Here is an 18,191-nt window from a genome sequence, read left to right as displayed (position 1 = left end):
GATCGACCCGATGTATTCACGTAGAGCCACGATTTGTAGAGGTTCAGTGGATGCACTATGTACGCGGATATATATGACGAGTGTGTTCTTTGCGACAACATCTGAGTGTTGCATGCGTAAGGTGTCATTCTATGCGTGGTATGCATATGTGAGAGTCCGCACCTTGTGTTCTCCACTACTTTTGTAGTTCCTTTCTTGCGAGATATGCGCAACACATAAGTTTCGAATCTCTTCGAGGCGCTGTGGGCAGTTTCGTAGTGATTGGATATTCTGTGATATTACACGCATTTTATACCCCGCTTTACGGTAATGTACTTTTTCGGGCCAAGTGTCTCCTTAGAGTTCTATTGTCACGACCAGTGTGACTCTATGGCTCTGCGTCGTTCGTCCGCTCGTCTGAAGCACTTCTTCACGGACGGCGCCAACGACTACGTCACTGGTTGGGAAAACACGCCACCTTTGAAATTCCCTGCTAGTGTTATGAAGCCGTGTGACTACTCTATGACCAAGCCTATCCCTAAGCACTGGGTAGGAGGCGGTGATGTTGGCCGATGCGATAGTGGCGCCTCTCCCTCAGAAACTGCGTGGATCGGGCATACATGGTCCGGAGAATACGGATCTGATGAAGCTCGTATTGTGGAACCGACTGAAGCAGAAGAGACCACAAAGGGAGGTGAGCGCTTCCCTGGAAGCTCACATCTATGTGACCAACAGTGCATTGTATTTTCGCTCTCGGTTTTAGGTGCCCAACATCAACTACTTGAAAGATTCGATCAGGCTGGAACTGTCAGTCAACTGGTGGTTGATGAGTAAGTTTCATCTGTTGCCGTTGCGGCGTCTCTCCTTACGGTTTGTGATTGTGGGTATGATATCTCATAGGTTGTATCTTCCTATGGGGGCCATGGTTGCACTGGGGTCAGGAGTATCAAAAGGTGCATGAGCAGCCACCGTGGGCTATGAAGCGTATAGGTGAGTAACTGCAGTCATTCAGAAACGGCATTAACACTGTGGGGTTTCCGCTTCAGATGGTCTGCGTGGTGAAGGTTATTTCACTTGGTTCTTGGAGTAAGCATTGTCGTATCAGGGAAGTAGGATCTGTGTCTACGTCCTGTGGACGGGGAAGAAAGTACATGATGACGTGGCTCACGTCATCTCGTGGTCATCTTTTTGATATAATGATACAAAGTCGGGCTAGTCTTAATACGCTCAACCGAATGTTGCGTTAACTCTATGGGAGTTCCCGCGGCGTATGAAAGGTAAGACATGACCATATCAAGAGGAAGGACAACCGCCATCAGTTCTTCTGACGTGATTGACTTTTCTTGTGGTTACTTTTCTGAATGCCTCAGCTACCGTTGCCCCGTGTCAAAAAGGGAGGGGATGGCGACTTCTGGACTAAACTCAACAGACGACGTCAGTTTACGGATGAAAGTGCTGAAGTGTGGGAGGTGATAAAACAGCATTGCTGTGGGATCACCGGCTCTACGGAGTTTTTCTTTGGGCAGATGGTATCAAAATCATCAGTATATTGTAGTCGTATGTTGTGAATGAATCGAGTATTCTTTGGGGTACGTGTATTATTGTCAGACTCGAGGGTCTTCGAGTCGTGCGGACGCAGTGTATGAAGGTCACGATGGGTCAGCATTACGAACACCAACAAAGGTTAGCGACAGGATCGCTAGGTTATCATCGGTAATGCGCAGTGGCTAGCCACGATGGTGGTTAGATAACCAAGGCGTTCGGATTGTGATCGCACAGGGACGTCTCCTAGGTGCAACACGGTATCCAACCCGAACTGAATATTTCTCCTGTCCAGTCGCATTTGCTGACGGGTGAAATGCCGATGCGTATATCTCGAGCTGCGTTAACAGAGTTGAAAGGAAGTGACTCTCCAGGAAGTACTATCTCCGTCGTAAGATGTATTCAACGACTTCATCTGAGGGTTTATACTTACTTTGTTATGCATGACAATTTCAGGAGAGCTACTGAACTTTCAAAGGAGTATGAGTTTCCCGCGGGGTAATCACACTCATACCGAAGGCTGCTCTACGGCTGCATCTACTTCTAGTAGCGTCAGTAGTCACACGAATAGGATCTGCAATCTGCGTAACTCCAACGGTAGGGTTTCGTTTTGTTCACGCTTGATGTTCGCCGCTATAACTGCATTCGGTAGAGACCAGTCTTATGTTTTTTGTTTTACAGGAGCTATCGAGTCGTTTGATGGGAAGTCTACTTCCGAGATGCTGGAAGAGACACGAGATAGCGATATCGCCGACTCTCCATCCCCAGCGCCTGCTATACCGGAGGGAAAAGGTACGGTGATTGGTAGGGCCTCATATATGATATCTTCGAAGTGTCAACTGAAGCACTGGCAGCAGCGCTTTCACCCCGAGGTTGGTTATCATTGAGTGTATCTCTGTAGGCGGGGGCATACCTCCCCTTCAAATACCTCTGTCGTTGCCGCTGGAGTCTCTTGACACCGATTCAGCTACGCCCTGTGAGTGCCTCCACATCTGCGATTATGCAAGCATTTTCTTTGTTTTCAGCTCAGAGTGTAACAACTAGTGTTACTCGGTTCCGCATGAACTCTAACGTTTCAGCCGACAGTGACGAATCGCCGGCAGACGCGTACTACAGGGTGAGTCTCTACCATCGAGGCTTCGTCAGTTGATGATGGATTACTTCCCAGAGTCAACCTTTGTCACCCAACCCCAGTCGATTAACACCGTCATCGAGCTCAAACACCGAAGAAGAATCGTTCGGTCAAGATAACGCGGCCCTCCAGTGCGAGATAGTCCGCCTCCAATTGGAACTAGAGGAGAGCAGGCGAAAGATCAGAGACTTGGAAGAGCGACAGGAGGGCTTTTGGGACGAAGGTGTTTTTGATATTGTCAACAGACTGGCCATCCAACGGCCTGATCCAACGGCCAAGGATGAGGATTCAAACATGCATAGTGTGTCTATCAAGTCGCTTTTACCCTCTGATTTCGACCCCTCAATTCGAGATGCGAGACGTGGAACTAGAGCTAGTTCCTGCTCGAGTATATGCTCTTTCCATACAGCCATATCAAGTTTCAACTGGAGTGACGATGACAGTAATATCGATGCTCCTCGATTTTTGTGAGTAACTTACCCAAAAAACGTCTCTGCGTGGCATTGAGTTTCTTGAGTTCATAAACGAAACCACACTTGTGAGAAGGTTCGTGTAGTCGAGGATAAATACAGTGGGAAAAGTAAAATTCGGCGATGAGGACCTCACGAGCTAGTAATAATCAGTCTTCGCGCTAAATAAAGATGAGGTGGTCAGTTTGCATACTTTCCAAGTCTTTCTGCTAATGTGATGGAGCGAAATCACTGAATCCACTCAACACATCGAAACCTTGTTAATACAAGACGTCGCATGATGATTTCACCATACATGTAATCGTCATCAAGGTCATTAGTGACATCGATCACTCTGAGAGATCGCGCTCAATGCCAAAAGGTGGGGGACTTCTCGACGTAGGATAGACCCGTCGTCTGCTGCCGCTGAAGACCTCGGCTGGATCCTCATCTTTTGCCGTGGGTTCCACACAGTATCGCAGGACAGAGCTCCTAGCAAGGGAATCAATAGACTCGAGGTAAAATGAAGCAATGCTGTTGAAATGTCGTAGAAAATGAGCAAAGACTGTTGAGAGTACGATCTATGGTCCGGCGACAACTTCACACAAGTACGACTTCGGCCTAATAAGGCGATGATGCCACTCACGTAGGGAGCGTTTTGATACTTCTTCTCCTGCCGGAAGTGTGATTTCCCTCATCGGTGCTCGTAGTGTTCTTAGTTGAGGAAGGTTCCCACGAAAGAATATCTCCAGAACTGAATATTTGGTAATGCGTTCACGACTGAGTCGATAACTCTACCACAGTCACGAACTATGACTTATGACTCATAAATGGGTTTACTCGGAGCTTACTTTTTATAGCTTCCTCGCCTTTTCGGATTGAGCTGTCTCGTGAATTCTCCCCCTCGGTCACCAAGGTTTGCGATGATATCTCGTGGATACTCCTGATGATGTGATTTCTCCCTAAGACGAAATCGCAATGAAAGCATCGAGTTTGCTGCTAGTCGCATCCTACGTGGATGAATCGGGCTCTGCATCTAGTGCGAATGGGGTCTGCATCTGACGTCTCGCCTCAGACCCTCGCCCGATAGTGGCGGCTTTCTTCTGTAGAATAGCCGAGATGAACTCGTCGTAATTGGAATGAGACGGGTCCCTCTCATGCCGAAGGAGTAACGTATCAATATCCTCATCTACCCCAACACCGCATTTCAACAACCGTGTGACGAATTCATGAGTAGAGATGCGCTCATCGAGAAGACTGGCCACTGCCCTCCTGATCTCTTCGTCCTTAACACTATCGTCGATCTCGATTTCCCAACTGACGGGATCGCGATGCGGAGGCAGTACTGGCTGCGGACGAACCTGACCACAAATCACTCGCGAATCAGATCATACCATCGCGCGTGCCGGGTTTAGTCGCACCTCCTCCAGCTTATACGGCTGTAGATCCATTCGTTTTCTATCGGGATTACAACTATCAAGAGCTCGGACTAGTGATGCATATGTCATGGTACCCGCCGCGCCTTCTGTTTCGATCAACCTCTCCAACGCTGGAGTCACACGGACCTAAGATGGACCAATTTCGAGCGACTATTAAGCGTTCAAGAAAAGCTTACTATTTTCTTCAGCTCGTTTCGAAACTCCATAGTGCTCATCCTTCCGCTCCTGTCGAATGCCTTGAATAGCTTCAAGAGTCGAGATTCGCCTCCTCCTCCTCCTCCTTGAGTGCCTCCATCGGGCGCCCTCGAAGAATCAATCAATTGCTCCGGTATATCCGCCGTAACCGTTGGCATTGCAGGAAATCAACTGATGCTATAATGAATAGTTCACATTCGAGACTGTCCCAAGATTCAAAACGGAATCTCAACTGCTCATCATCCGAGCCATCGGATAAAACCTGGAGTAATTTGTGTATCATATTTTCTCCGTAGAAGTTTATGAGAGTGCGAGAAAAGGTGACAACGAGTAGCCTAAATCACATCAATTGATTACCATTAACGTCTCTCAACACAAGCTCGAGTGGGCGCATGTCACACTACGTCATTGCTATACAATCAGAGCCACGAGGAGCATACAACTGGGGGATCACCACAACCACCACTTCGTAGATAAAAAACGTATATCAGACGCCCACTGGGATGAAGCGAGCTTCACCGGTAAAGCCGCTACACATAACCTCCAGGATGGCGATAACAGCAATCGAGTGGCAAGACTGAATCACTTCGAAAGCTGCATACAAAAATCACGGACTCGATCAGCACTCAAAAGATAGTAATACCCAATGAGAAAAAATGAGAAGCTATGTAATATACCCTTGTGATGGCGGTGGAGCGCAGCTATCAGAACAACGTCGTTAATTACTGCTGCTGCTACTATCACGCCTCTCAACCTCTCCATCTGCAGTCAACTGTTCAGAGATATGCACTGTGGAACTCGGCCGAGCCGACGAAGCCCAGTCACGCAAGTAAACTACGGTCACACAAATGTTGTCCGCGGCGTGACGGGCGATGGCTCGGTCGATCAAATACCGGGCCGCAGTGGCAGGGGTAGACTGACTCCCCAACATATGCCGGCGGACCTGAGAGAACCCCAAGGGGTGCGAATTCGGAACGCACTTGAACGACCGAGCACTCACAGTCTCAACCGCTGTCTCGGAGCTGAGGACGTCAAAGAGGCCATCGGTGGCCAAGATGATGAATTCATCATCCTTCTCGAGAGGCATACTAGTGATCTCGGGCTCGGCAATCTGTCCCGCGTTCTTACTGCCGGAGGAAGCCCGTAGATCACCCAAGGAGCGAGTAACCTGACAAAAACTCACTGCATAAACCACAATGATAAATGGGAGTGTGCTACTCACCGCGAGGCCACCAAGATACTCGCTCGAAGCGTCCGGCAGGTATGGCGCTACGCGGCGCCTTTCATCCTCAGTACACGACTTCAGGTTGTGATCACGGGTCAAGTTAATAGCCTGAAAAACAGACGTGGAGTGGTCTTGTTATGTAATGCTTTCCCAGACTTACCTCCCCACGACGGCATAGAACGGCTCTACAGTCACCCGCATTAGCGACCGCCAGAGAGCCCGGAGAAGTAGATTCGTCGACCAAGCAAACACATGCGGTACTCCCCGATGTCATCAAGGGGTAATCATCATCCTGATGATGAGAGTAATGGTGACAGCTAACTTCAGCTGAACTGCTCACATCAACGAAGTCGTCATCAAAACAAGCCCTGAGCTTAGGCATCTCAGTCTCGCAGAGGAACCTCTCTAGGGCCTCTTCAGTGAGTGAGTAACTGACAGCATGACGATATAGATGTGGACCCTTCCGGACCATACCTCCTCGAGAGAGTATCTTCCTTGTCTCGTGAGGAGTCGAGTGACTTCAATATCACATTCCTCATATAATCCTTAATAAACTCTGCGGCACCTGCACCACCGTGGCCGTCGAAAACTCCAAATGCACCTGGGGTCATAACTGGAGGCCTCGGGCAGAATGAGAGACTCACCTCCCCCTCCACTAAAGGGAACGCACATGGACGTGTCCTCCATTCGGGATTTGTGCCCGATGTCGGCAGCATTGCCATAGCGGTCCATGATCGGTGGCATTTTGAGAGACATCGCACCGGAGCCCTCGCATGATGCGGTGCTAGTTTCCGAAAGCGGGGTGTGCATAAGATTATGCAAAAACGTTTTTATTCAACTACTGCAAAACTTTCCTGATAGGTCTCGCTAACAAATCTAGGAAGCCCTGTACTCCAGGCGCCCAACCGAACATCTCTTAGCCGCAGTTCACGAGCTATTGGCGCTGTTGTATCGGAGACACGAAATAACTACTAGTAAAGAACCATTGCAATGCCAAGACCGTCTCAGAAGCAACCTTGGACATAACTGAGCTACGGTGGCTTACCCTTTGTATCTGCATGATTCTCACCGACCATTCGTAGAGTAAACAACATTTAAGGCACAATTCCCTAGTGGAAATCAACGAGACCTCGCTCACGCTGGAAATGCTCCGCCGATCGCAAAGTGCTCCTTACGATTTAGGGCGAGCGCAGTTTTCATGTAAGACTCGCCCGCCCCCTACAAAAGTCGCAACAGCAGCACATGTTCGACACCACACGGCGCTTTTAGAGGCACAGTATGCCTAGCGCGACCATGCAACGTATAACAGTTGACTACAGCTCACACTTCGACCTGGTCAATCAAGTCGCCATACATCCAGGGTTCATGAGAAAGGTTGCTGCTGATATTTATCACAGAAACGCTTTAAATTCGACCCATAATTTTGTAAAAATGTGCTGCTTATGTAAACGCAAGTAGTCCGTGAAGGCTGCGGTGAGAGACTTCAATGGCGATACAAATTCTGATCCATGAGAGCTTTGATGCTCATGAAGTTTCAACGACTTCTATTGGCAATCACACATAGGCACACGATAGACGATAGACACATAACATCGTCACAATGGAAAGACTACTACACACGATTTAAAAAATAAAGGTCAGTGAAAAATCGAGGTAGACCTCCAGAAGCTTAATGAAAATACACGACTCAGAATTTGGTTGTACTAGAGTTGTTTTTACCGAGGAGAACAAAGACTCGACCAACGCCGCCATTGACTGTAACGAATAGCTTGTCAGAGTCATTCCCTCGTACTAGATCGGTGATCTCAACAGCGAACGCCGGTACACCGGGATAGCTGGCTCGCAGTGCTCTCATCCTGTGCAGTAATGGCTGCAGCTTTGTTACCACTTCACCCACTTCAGACCTATCAACAGCGCGCCATATGAACTCCACTTGACGCGCTAGAGATACCCATAACTTCACACGCCCTTTCACTTTGCGGACCAACACTTCCCGGTCTACCGACAAGAACGTCATCATCTTCGGAGGCAACGGCATCTGGTCGCCTGGGCTCTGGGCGTTTCCCGACCTCCCGCTCCCCTTCGTGTTGTTCTGTCCGGGCCTTTGCCCTCTCGCAGAAAGGCTGCTGAGTCGCTGCTCTAGAGCTCTACCGGGGACTATAGTGGTATTGCTACTGCTACTACCACCCCCAGGATACACTGGTGGAGGGGTCTCGTCGAGGCCGTACGCAGCCGACAGGGCGAGATCGAGCATAGAATGATCAGGGAAACCAGCCGCACGGTGATCACAAGCCATGCTCGGAGGGCATTGCATTGGAGTGCACATACCCAGCCCTCCGTTGACCGACATAAAGATTTTCCCACCGACAGGACTCACATTGAGAATATCAGATACTTCGACGGCGATGTTGCCAGTCTCCCTTCCTCTCGCGACCTGCACACTCGATAGTTCGGTTCGCAATTGGCGACTCTGAGAGCCTCTCAAGAAGGCTCCAGCCTTATCCCGTGGAATACCGTGAGGATCCCAAGAATAGCACGTCATCGCAGCCTTCAGACTGACCCAAACAGGTGGCTCGCCCGGCTGCAAACTTATTCGTTCTATAAGTTCCCGCCCACTCAACGCCCGAGTCTCGCCTACTGGAGCATCCACACAGAAGTCATCACTCTCTTGCATCCATCTACAAGCATAGATCTGGTCGAACCCCCAGCGCCTGTTCGGGTCAGGATCGAGTAGGCCCAGCATAGCCTCCATCACCCAGGGGTTCATCGGTCGCAGAGGTCCTTGTATTCGAAGGCGACCAGGGGTGTCACTATAATCCATCGAGGGGGCCCTGCCTTGATACACTTGATGCAGTATCACTCCCAAACCCCAAAGATCGACCTTAGCCGTATACTCCTGATGAAGTATAACCTCAGGGGCGGCGTACTGCTCCGTCCCAAAGAATTTATGCCGGTCCTCACCGTCGAGCTCCGAGCTCAGCTCTAACGCTGAGGACGTTCTCGCGAAAGCAGCCATACCGAAATCGAGCAACCTAGCATTATCATTGCTGTCGATCATAACATTCTCCGCCTTTATGTCTCTATGCCACACGGAGTGAGCATGACTGTACTCCAGTGCCAGACACAGTTGGAGCATCCACTTCCTCATGCGGAGGGGCTCTACGGCGCCGTGATACCGTTCGATCGCCAGGACATGAGCGAAAACACGAAACGGAGATGTTAGTTTGTAGTGGCGGAAACCGAAATCGGGACATGGGTTTAAAGCCTACCTCTACAAGGTCCATTCCGACAGGGTGCACTGCTTCAAACAAGAGGCAGAGGAGACAGTCGGTTAGGATGAAGTCACAGAGCTGGACGATGTAAGGGTGTGTTACTGAACTCTGGAGTCGTGATAGCGTCTCAGCTTCGATCTAATAGGGATACACCACAAGAATGCCTATTCGTTCACATAGCCAGCGCTTACAAGAACGTTGTTGTCGATAGGCTTCATCTTCGCCACATAATCAGAGCCGTTCTTCGAGCAGTAGACCACCCATGCTTCCCCTCCTTGCACATCATCGGGGAGAGGTCTTATGTCCTCGTATCTTGAAAATCGAAATCATACTTCCAAAATGGAGGATACTGATAAGCTCGGAAACAGCACCCTCGATCTCGCAAGAGATCCATCATCCGCTCCTGAGCCAACGCTTGCTGACGATCTTCCTCGGAGAGTCTCGTGTCATTAGAGTACAACCAACGATCTTCAAAGTCACAGCTATACTCCATGGACCCACCCAGGTCCACGTCACTGGCGTGCAATCGGCCTCGAGGGGCAGCACTGGTATGCGGAAAATCGAACTGCCTCGAACCTGGTCACAGGGCAACTAATGAGCTACACTAAAACCACACAAACACACCCCACCCTAAGCGCACGTACCTCCTCACAGGAAAAACAATACGAATATCCTGAAACGCGTAAAGTGTTCCGACAGCTATTACATAATGTGTCCTCATCTGGCTTGGGCAGGTTGATGATCGGGGCCGGCCTCTCCTCCCTGTGTCGCCGGTCGCCACGATGATGGGCCGGGAGACCTTCGAAGCAGTGCTCACGGACGTACTGGTAGTGTCCAGGCTGGTGGGGCATAGGAAACCAACGAGGCGGCAACTATAGATCTAGTGCTCTACGGAACGACACCGATAGATCCAACAGCATTTTGACTAGTTGGGGCTACCACAAATGCAATGACAATATAGAAAGAATGCTCGAATCTAGAGTACAACCACAACCCCTCTCGATAAGTAACACAGTGCACTAGAAACGTCACGTTCTATTAAAGTCGAGGCAGACTGCTCCCTGCAACACGAATAGGGAGAAAGATCAACCAGCAAGCACCCGCTGATGTTCCCTATACATTTCACTCCAACTCATCCGATGCAACTGTAGGCGTGCCTGCATGCTCTACTGCCCTTGAGCAGTCTCCTTGTCCATATTTTTCAATTGGGCGGCTTCGAATACTCGCTGCTTTTCCTGCTTCAAGGCATGCAGAATATCCATAACCTGCGATCATAAGCTGAGCCATATTCACATGACATGTGTAGAAGGCCGACCTGGGGGAGCTCCGACACCAAGTTTTTGAAGGCCAGCATCCACTCAATTATGGCCTCCGCATCCCTAGGTCCCCAGGAGGGATGAATGTATCGATCGAGCTTGCAACAACGACTGTACTGAGTACCGTAATAATGATACCTGACCGACTCGACTGATGCATGGAAACGACAGTCACGAGGTAGAAGGGGATTCCGCTATCCATCTCACCTGACCGGATTGGTGCACGGAAAGTCCTTCGACGGGTAGCTCAGACACTTTCCGAAGTCCAACTCGGAGGTCTCCTCTGACAGTAACAGCCACAATCGCGTACAGCACATTATACAGGATTTCCCATGCCTCTCGACTTACCGATGGTCTCCGTCTCGCTGTCGTCTAACGCCTCTGCTTTGCGCAAGCCAATATCGGGCACTTTCGCTTCGTATAGGAGAGTACCGATCCCACCTCCATTCCTCTTCGTACCCTCCAAACAGTTACCTGAGAACAGAATAGAAGACAGCAACGAGGTCAAGCCCGTAACACTGGCCGGATCACACACTCCTAATGCGATCACCACAACTACTACTACTACCAGGATCCCTCGCTCTAGTAGACTCCGATTCCTCCAACTGGTCTCGCTGGAGTTGAACCTGCCTAGCCTGCTCCCTATGAGCTATCAATGGGATCTCTGCAATCTAAAACAAACAACACCCATAAATGAACCACCAGCAGTATCACAAGCACTCGTTGACTTTCCTACGTATGCTATTGTGTCGTCCACTGTGAAGCCGTGTTCGAGCATCACGTCGGTCACAAACTCGAACGGGCTGCAGAGATTTCCAGAATAATGAAAGATCTTTACTCCTGAACAGACGCCACGTATGAGCAGCCACCACAATAATAATAAGGCGCACCTGGGAAAGTCCGACAGTTGTAGTGATGCCACTCGGCCGAGCCGTATTGGTTGAGATGAATCTGGTAGTTGTACCGGCAACTGATGTGACTCCATTGTTGATTACGACGACTAGCATACCATCTCGTGAGATACCTGGAGCAAAGCACATCTTCATTTTTACAGAGTGTCATAGCCTACTCCTGCTCAGCGCCACACGTAGGCCAGTGTGCCGGGTTGTTGTAATAGGAGACTTCGTCCATCATACAGTTGAAGACCTGAACTAATATTCCCATATACAAAGCTCCTTGGTAGGGCGGACCTCTTGCGATGGTTCCAAAAGCATGCAGCCACCGTTGATCCCCGTGATCTGCCTATGGCCGTTCCAGAATGTCGTCACCGGTACCTTCGCACCTGTTGCACAGTTGACAACTCCCGACCATATCCTGAACGAGGCCTCACCATGGCGCGGGGGAAAGGTTCCTCGCACGAGTGCCGCTGGTGGCTGGAGGTCGAAAATTTCATCGATGTTGTCTCGGACCAGCATATCGCTGTCGAGCAAGCAAACCTTCGAGTACTCAGTGAGTTCCAACACTCGAAGCTTCGTAAATACATCCTGGAACCTACGAGAACCACCAAACTGCCGTCTATCCAGTGAATTCACTCGGGCAATAGCAGCGGGGAAAAACTGTATATCATAAGATAGAACAGGGAGCGTGAATTCCACCACACGTTGGAGGCGTCAATTCGGCGGGCGCTTCGAGCGGTATAGCAAAACCGATGGATACCTACCGACTCCCCTTGAAGTTAAGGAACAGTCTAGTGGAGACGTTTCTGATGTATTCCACTTCCCTGCAGTCCCATACACTTCGCAAGGTATCGAGGAATTGCTCAGGTACATCGGCCGTATGCAGGAGCACCATATCCTGTTGCGTTCGACCCCGATTTCTCAGAGACCATCCAAGCACCTAGAGAAGAGCACCACGTGCTATCTGCGCTCAAGACACTGCCTCGGCTATTACCATTGCTCCGACGAAGTAGTCCGCTCCATTCCCGTACATAACCGTCACCCATGCATTCTTCGCATGACGGCGTCGAGGGGGAGGCCGGCGACTAAAAACAAGAGAGATATGATGAGCATACACATCGTAAAAATCAGGAAAAATGTCAGCTCTGAAATACCATGCACACCCTTCTTACGGTGGTCCGGAGGACGGGGCGTCGGTCCGTGGTTGAACTGGTTTCACATCAACGTATACTGGCTTGAAACAATTAGGACATCCGACCTCAGTCAAGTGGTTCGAGCGGACTCCGGAAGTGGCATCAGGGATAGGAATAGTGGTTCCAGTCTTCAAAGTTCGACCTCGAAAACAACTCGATTCGCTCTCTGGTGACCCCAACTGGAGAAAGCCGCACATATTTACTCTATCGGATGGCCTTCCGCACGTGAATAGACCCACCCAACATCTACGCATACCAGGACCCCCCAGAGGCGTCGTCGCAACCTCGCCCGTCGACTACCTTCCATATTCCAAGCTACCAGCCGAATGCAACTCGACTTCAAATCTTCATAATTCGTCAGATCCAATCGATGACCCTCCTCATCATGGGCGCTACTACCGCATTTCGAGGTGAACCCATCTGTGGACTCGTTAGCTTTGCGGGATGGCGATCTTCTCTCAGTCACAGCCTGCCACAAGCAGAGCTACTCAAAAGTCAATTAATAACGAGGTACGTCTCCTGAAAAGATAGAACACTCCTTCTCCTCCTACCTCATGAGAATCTATCAGTCTCCTCAGCCTATCCAGAACTGATCGCTGCTGCTCGCGCGTTCCGTTCCTCTTCACATCCTCGATGAGGCGTTCAAATAACTCGCTCTCTGGGCGTGAACCTGCAGGGACGTCGCTACTCGGCATCACACTAGCGAAGGAGCCACGACATCACCATCGGACATGGTGTCTGTGCTGAGGGCGCCTTGCGATGGGGCCTGGGTAACGGGGGCATCGAATGGCATGCTCAGTAGTCAACTACACACCGAAGCCTATACTTATCCAGAAACGAAAATCGTCGAGAAGTCGTAAAGGAAGATTCATTCTCACTCTACTCGCTCACATGGGATAAAACCATGCACATATTGCGTCACACCGAATCGAAGACTGAGCGCCTCATGAGCTTATCATATGCAGCACATCACGACACGTACAGTACCTGCTGGTAGCATCTCGTCCATCTGGGATCATATGGATATCGATTCGACCGCAAATTCATCGCAGAACAAATCCATAATGTACTCTACGTTCCCGAATGTGACAAATCTATCACATCTGTATAACATTTCCATTGATGATCTGACTAACTCACAACGCAACACAGCCGTGTTTCCCAAGTAGCCGCACTTCTTGTCCGTAGGAACACAGTAGTAAGCAGGCGGTCGAATCGCATGGTGGAAATACGGATGAAGAAAACAAAAAAAATCCTACGAGAAAATTCCCGCCAAGCCGCGACCAACGTCGAGACTTTCAACGATACCTCTTCAATGACAATAGAACCATCACAACCGACAGACACACAGACTATCAGTGACCCATTATACAAATCTCACATAACCTCACAGCGATGATGATATCAATGCTACGAAAGAGAGACTACCCTTAACATATACGGTCAACCTAATCCCCACGAGTGAGAGCATTTTTATCTACTAGTTGCGATTTTATTCGACCACAAGCAATGAATGGATTCTGGAGAAGTCTCTTCCTTCCTGAGGGGTGGCTTTCTCCGACAACCAAGGATCGAATCTGGCACAGATGGCGAATATTTCACAGACTTGACCACAATGCAAACCACCATCACGACATTTCATGGCAAGTCTCAAGCGATGATTATTTCACGCGAGACGATCAAAAACAATACCCCCTGTGGAGACCTTCTGAGAGCACCGTGGAGTGAGTCCATCAGCTCATGCTTGGCCACCGACCACACCTGCTGAAGAACGACATTCCCAGCACAGTAATACCCATGACTCTCCCAACGAGCATTGAACCAGGAACTCGCACAAGGTAAGGGATCACACACAAAAAAGGACCCACGAGTAGCCTCCAGGGTTGGGAAGGACGAGTCCTGATATATAATCGACTTGAATACTATAACGGCTATACAAATGTTATCGAGACCCATTCTAGCTGATCCGAATGCGTCGACTAGCCTTACTAGGAGTACCAGTGCTGCCAGTCAGCACTGCAGACTGCTGACTCCGCTTCAGGCGCTGCGCTTTCGCACGAGACTCGCGTTTTCGGAGTACGTGGGCGGGGAGTCTTCCCAAAGCCTCTTGCAGATCAATACCATATAGTGGTACTGTCTGTAGCTCATAGGTCAACAACACTCTCGTATCATCACTTGATTGCAACGGAGCGTCATCACCTTCGTCCACGGGCTCAGTACCCTGTGCCGAGGATATGGGATCAGTCGAGCATGACTTGACGTGGACCTGAAAGCCAGATACTCATAGAACTGCGCAAACTACATAGGATAACAAACAACAAGCGCTAATCGCTTCCTATCCGAGATTTAAGAGTAGTTACCTCGAATTTCATATGCCGAAAAAACTCCTCGTCGACGTCGAAGGGCTTCAAAAGCACGCAACAGGACCGGCTGGAGGCTGAGAAGAACAACCACTAGCGACGACATCCACCGAACGAAACACAGGTCTTGTTAAGCTACTGCATGTGGCAGAACTTACGGTTAACCTTTGTGGCGAAAGTCACAGCATTCCCTTCCACTTGGCTAGGCAAGTTCCCTAACTTCTCTTCAAGTCCCTCCTTGATATTCAACCACTCCACCTGAGCGCCCGAAGTGCTTCATAACGTGTCCGAGTCACTCGAGTAGGTACCTCCGCAGGGATGCTGTTCACTGAAGCCACTACCCCTCCATCATGAACGTGAACATTCTTCAGTGGGGTCGCCCTCGGCGGAATCTTAGCCGCTTCAATGCCAACGCTTTCCTCGATGGTCACGACACTCCTACGGACCAATAGTCGATTATAATCACTCGAGGCTGGGACATACCTTTCTGGCTCCGAATCTTCACGGGAATGACTACCATCACGCGCCGAATTCGGTGAGAATTCAACATTGGGCGCCGACGTATCCTGAACGCGGGCGTGCATAGAGAGCACAATGTTTCTCGAGTACTTGTATCGGAGTTTCTGAGTCGCTGGCGACTCGTGGCCGCTTCCTCCTGGGTGACACCGACATGGTTAGTAGTGAACGACCACCGCGCCAAGTTGTTTAAAGTGCGCTCCGCTCCGTCGATAGCTCGCTGCACTCGCCATCGTGATCGATTGCCACGCAAGGCATTGCGCTGTCACCAGGGAAGCACCGAACTGATTGCTGTAGTAGTTGACCGATCAGTCCTGTCCCATTATGACCACTACCGAGGCAACTGCGACTAAGCGACCCCCGTCTGAGGAGCCTACGGAGGCTACCTCTCCTAAGAAGCAGAAGACGTCGACGACTGAGCAAGCTACCACTGGCCCTGCTGTTGCTGATGTAATAATATCTTTCGCGATGGATGATTTTAACGAGCTCGGGTTTTGATCATATCGTTAGTTTCAGTAGATACGGAAGGAATCGGTGATTTTAGGCTCGGACATAATTTACGCTAGAAGTCTTTTTTTGATCGCTGCTTCGTGGTCAGCCGAACTTAGTTGTCACTAACGAGAAGTTTATGCCAGTTGAGAACTTTACGTGAACTGCAGTCGGTTGGAGACAGTATCAGTACCGCTGTGGTATTTCTTATCATCGCTCAGGTGAAGCGCCAGGTCGAATATTATCTCTCCGACGATAATCTCAGACACGACGCCTTCTTTCACAGGAAGATTTCGGAGGATCCTGAGGTACGCTCTTGTGTTTGGACGAGTCGCTCGGCTCACGATTGTGTCAATGTCAGGGTTGGCTGCCTGCTGATCTCGTTCTCTCATGCAACAAGATGAAGCAGATGCATTGCACCGCTGAGAACATCGAGCATGCTTTGGCGGAGGGCTCCCACCTCGAGCTCAAAAAGGACAACGACAAATTGTAATACACCCTTCACTTTCCTTGTCATTCTCCTCTCTAGAATTTGTGCATCTTGATGATTGGTCGTGGGTCGTTAATGTTACCAACTGTTAGGTTCATCCGTAGAACGACTCCTCTCCCTACGTTGAGTGCTCCCAAGGGCAAGAAAGGACCCGCCGGTCGCTCCCAGCTTAAAAATGTTACCGTACATGATGGTGGCGTTGTCGTAGCAGTGAGGGACATTCCTGAGGAGGTACTCAGTCTCGGCATTCCATAGGTTTCACTGTTCGTCTTGTAGGTTGAATGGCCTAACATTAAGAAATCCCTTGAGGAGATCGTGAAGGATAAGGTTGATGACCATGAGGGCAATGTGGTTACCTTTGCTACCTCTGTTGATAGTAAGAACAGTCGTTTCTGATCTGATTTAGTATTATTGATTCGCTGCGTCAGAGGATAAGCGATCTTGTTACGTCCTTATGAAGCCTTTCGATGACGACGTGCAGTTCTTCAGTGACCTCAAATTCAAGGTGAGTTCCCCGCGGCGATGCTTTCAGTTATCCAATCTGTGTTTTCATTGCAGGTGACTCCCTTCGCCGATAAGGCAGCCGAGGCTGCTGCCTCTAAGGCTGGAGAGGAGAAGCCTGAGGGTGAGAAGGCTGAAGCGAGCGCCTCTACTGAGGAGACTCCCAAGGAATTCGAGCTCAAGACCGATGTCGTCTACGGCATCGCATTGAAGGATGCTCTGAAGCGTCTCCCTGCTCATGTGCTCCGCAAGAGGGAATCTCGTGCTAAGGTAGAGCGGTTGAAGCGAAGCGTTTCCTCGGCTGCTCTCCACTCGGTGACGCAGTCCTCAACTGCGTTATCGTTCCCGCCTCCTGATAGGAGTAGATGTTGCTACTCTTATAAGAACCTCACACTTGATGGGCGAATTGAGGAGGCGATTAGGAGTAGAGTGTAGTCTGGGCACTCGACGACGTCCACCCCTGTAAGATGTCAGACTGGGAGTATTGCTGTATACTCGCTGGTCGCCTTCTCGTGGGAGGTTTCGTCGTCAGTGCGATCACTGTTTCTGATTATGTACTATTATTGTTTGTATTCATTCTACTGTACTGTTTGCAAATTAAGTTCGTGTATATTTGTACGCTGAGTAATTACCACCACTGTTGCTGCTTTGGCTAGGACCGTGCGCGATCCCGCAACAAGCCTATCATGCTCGGAACTCAGCGCTATAACAATGTCCAGACCGCGAACAATCGCGTGAGGGACGTGCTCAGGAGCCGCAAGGCCGGCCAAGAGCTGAAGCAGGTGACTCGAGCCATCCTTGCTATGGGAGGCAGTTTTGCCCGAAGGAGATGGTGATTCGTTAGGGCACTCCTGATTACGAGCTCATCGAAGCGGTCCTCAAGTTCCACCCTTCGGCGGAGCGTAAGCTTGCTGGGATGACGGGCATCAAGGTAGACGTCAGTCCCTATGGAGGTGAGGCTTCTTTTACAGATCGTCACTATTTGGAATTTTCTCTCTCTGTTAGAAACGCACTGCTTCTATGTCATGAGAGGGAATGGCGAGTCTGAGGACATCTCGGTGGTGAAGTGCTTCAACAACATGCAACAGAACCCTCCTTATCTCAAGGAAGATGAAGCCGCTGTGAAGAAGGAAGCCGCGCCCGCCGAGGAGAAGTCATCTTAAGCTGGTTGAGAGAAAAATGCGTCCGGTATTGCCC

At 49.9% G+C, this 18,191-nt stretch overlaps 7 protein-coding genes across 7 annotated transcripts; 2 read left to right on the top strand and 5 right to left on the bottom strand.

The window, feature by feature from the left end:
- Nucleotides 1–338: 338 nt before the first annotated feature.
- Pmar_PMAR008743 (conserved hypothetical protein) lies at nt 339–1,205 on the top strand. Its single transcript, XM_002777763.1, has 5 exons — nt 339–528; nt 578–673; nt 743–809; nt 880–969; nt 1,026–1,205. Exons 1-5 carry the CDS (start codon nt 370–372, stop codon nt 1,067–1,069), a joined length of 456 nt encoding a protein of 151 aa, XP_002777809.1. The 5' UTR covers nt 339–369; the 3' UTR covers nt 1,070–1,205.
- Nucleotides 1,206–4,112: 2,907 nt separating this feature from the next.
- Pmar_PMAR008742 (hypothetical protein) lies at nt 4,113–4,894 on the bottom strand (the record flags this gene model as incomplete). Its single annotated transcript, XM_002777762.1, has 3 exons — nt 4,113–4,463; nt 4,524–4,667; nt 4,718–4,894. The coding sequence occupies 3 exons, from the start codon at nt 4,892–4,894 to the stop codon at nt 4,113–4,115; spliced, it is 672 nt and encodes a 223-aa protein (XP_002777808.1).
- Nucleotides 4,895–5,174: 280 nt separating this feature from the next.
- On the bottom strand, nt 5,175–6,781 carry Pmar_PMAR008741 (protein phosphatase 2C, putative). The gene is made up of 7 exons (XM_002777761.1): nt 6,606–6,781; nt 6,436–6,562; nt 6,302–6,392; nt 6,122–6,253; nt 5,959–6,069; nt 5,737–5,904; nt 5,175–5,679 (listed from the first exon to the last, which is right to left on the bottom strand). The coding sequence occupies exons 1-7, from the start codon at nt 6,769–6,771 to the stop codon at nt 5,455–5,457; spliced, it is 1,020 nt and encodes a 339-aa protein (XP_002777807.1). The 5' UTR covers nt 6,772–6,781; the 3' UTR covers nt 5,175–5,454.
- An 867-nt stretch (nt 6,782–7,648) lies between these two features.
- On the bottom strand, nt 7,649–10,084 carry Pmar_PMAR008740 (hypothetical protein; the record flags this gene model as incomplete). The annotated part of the gene is made up of 5 exons (XM_002777760.1): nt 7,649–9,226; nt 9,336–9,371; nt 9,425–9,545; nt 9,605–9,809; nt 9,940–10,084. 5 exons carry the CDS (start codon nt 10,082–10,084, stop codon nt 7,649–7,651), a joined length of 2,085 nt encoding a protein of 694 aa, XP_002777806.1.
- Nucleotides 10,085–10,399: 315 nt separating this feature from the next.
- Pmar_PMAR008739 (hypothetical protein) lies at nt 10,400–12,340 on the bottom strand (the record flags this gene model as incomplete). The annotated part of the gene is made up of 11 exons (XM_002777759.1): nt 10,400–10,498; nt 10,549–10,687; nt 10,757–10,832; nt 10,898–11,023; nt 11,118–11,220; nt 11,286–11,389; nt 11,440–11,573; nt 11,619–11,695; nt 11,740–11,831; nt 11,880–12,040; nt 12,210–12,340. The coding sequence occupies 11 exons, from the start codon at nt 12,338–12,340 to the stop codon at nt 10,400–10,402; spliced, it is 1,242 nt and encodes a 413-aa protein (XP_002777805.1).
- Nucleotides 12,341–14,595: 2,255 nt separating this feature from the next.
- Pmar_PMAR008738 (hypothetical protein) lies at nt 14,596–15,670 on the bottom strand (the record flags this gene model as incomplete). The annotated part of the gene is made up of 6 exons (XM_002777758.1): nt 14,596–14,904; nt 14,999–15,075; nt 15,157–15,256; nt 15,307–15,436; nt 15,482–15,564; nt 15,608–15,670. The coding sequence occupies 6 exons, from the start codon at nt 15,668–15,670 to the stop codon at nt 14,596–14,598; spliced, it is 762 nt and encodes a 253-aa protein (XP_002777804.1).
- A 168-nt stretch (nt 15,671–15,838) lies between these two features.
- Nucleotides 15,839–18,157, top strand: Pmar_PMAR008737 (lupus la ribonucleoprotein, putative; the record flags this gene model as incomplete). Its single annotated transcript, XM_002777757.1, has 10 exons — nt 15,839–15,964; nt 16,225–16,311; nt 16,365–16,492; nt 16,586–16,724; nt 16,770–16,869; nt 16,922–16,998; nt 17,052–17,264; nt 17,651–17,776; nt 17,839–17,947; nt 18,000–18,157. The coding sequence occupies 10 exons, from the start codon at nt 15,839–15,841 to the stop codon at nt 18,155–18,157; spliced, it is 1,263 nt and encodes a 420-aa protein (XP_002777803.1).
- Between the last annotated feature and the right edge of the window lie 34 nt (nt 18,158–18,191).

The sequence above is a fragment of the Perkinsus marinus genome, assembly GCF_000006405.1.
Source record: "Perkinsus marinus ATCC 50983 genomic scaffold scf_1104296951054, whole genome shotgun sequence".
In the NCBI taxonomy this organism is placed as follows: Eukaryota; Perkinsozoa; order Perkinsida; family Perkinsidae; genus Perkinsus; species Perkinsus marinus.
Note: the sequence above shows the minus strand (reverse complement) of the source record. Positions and strands in the feature narration are given on the sequence as shown.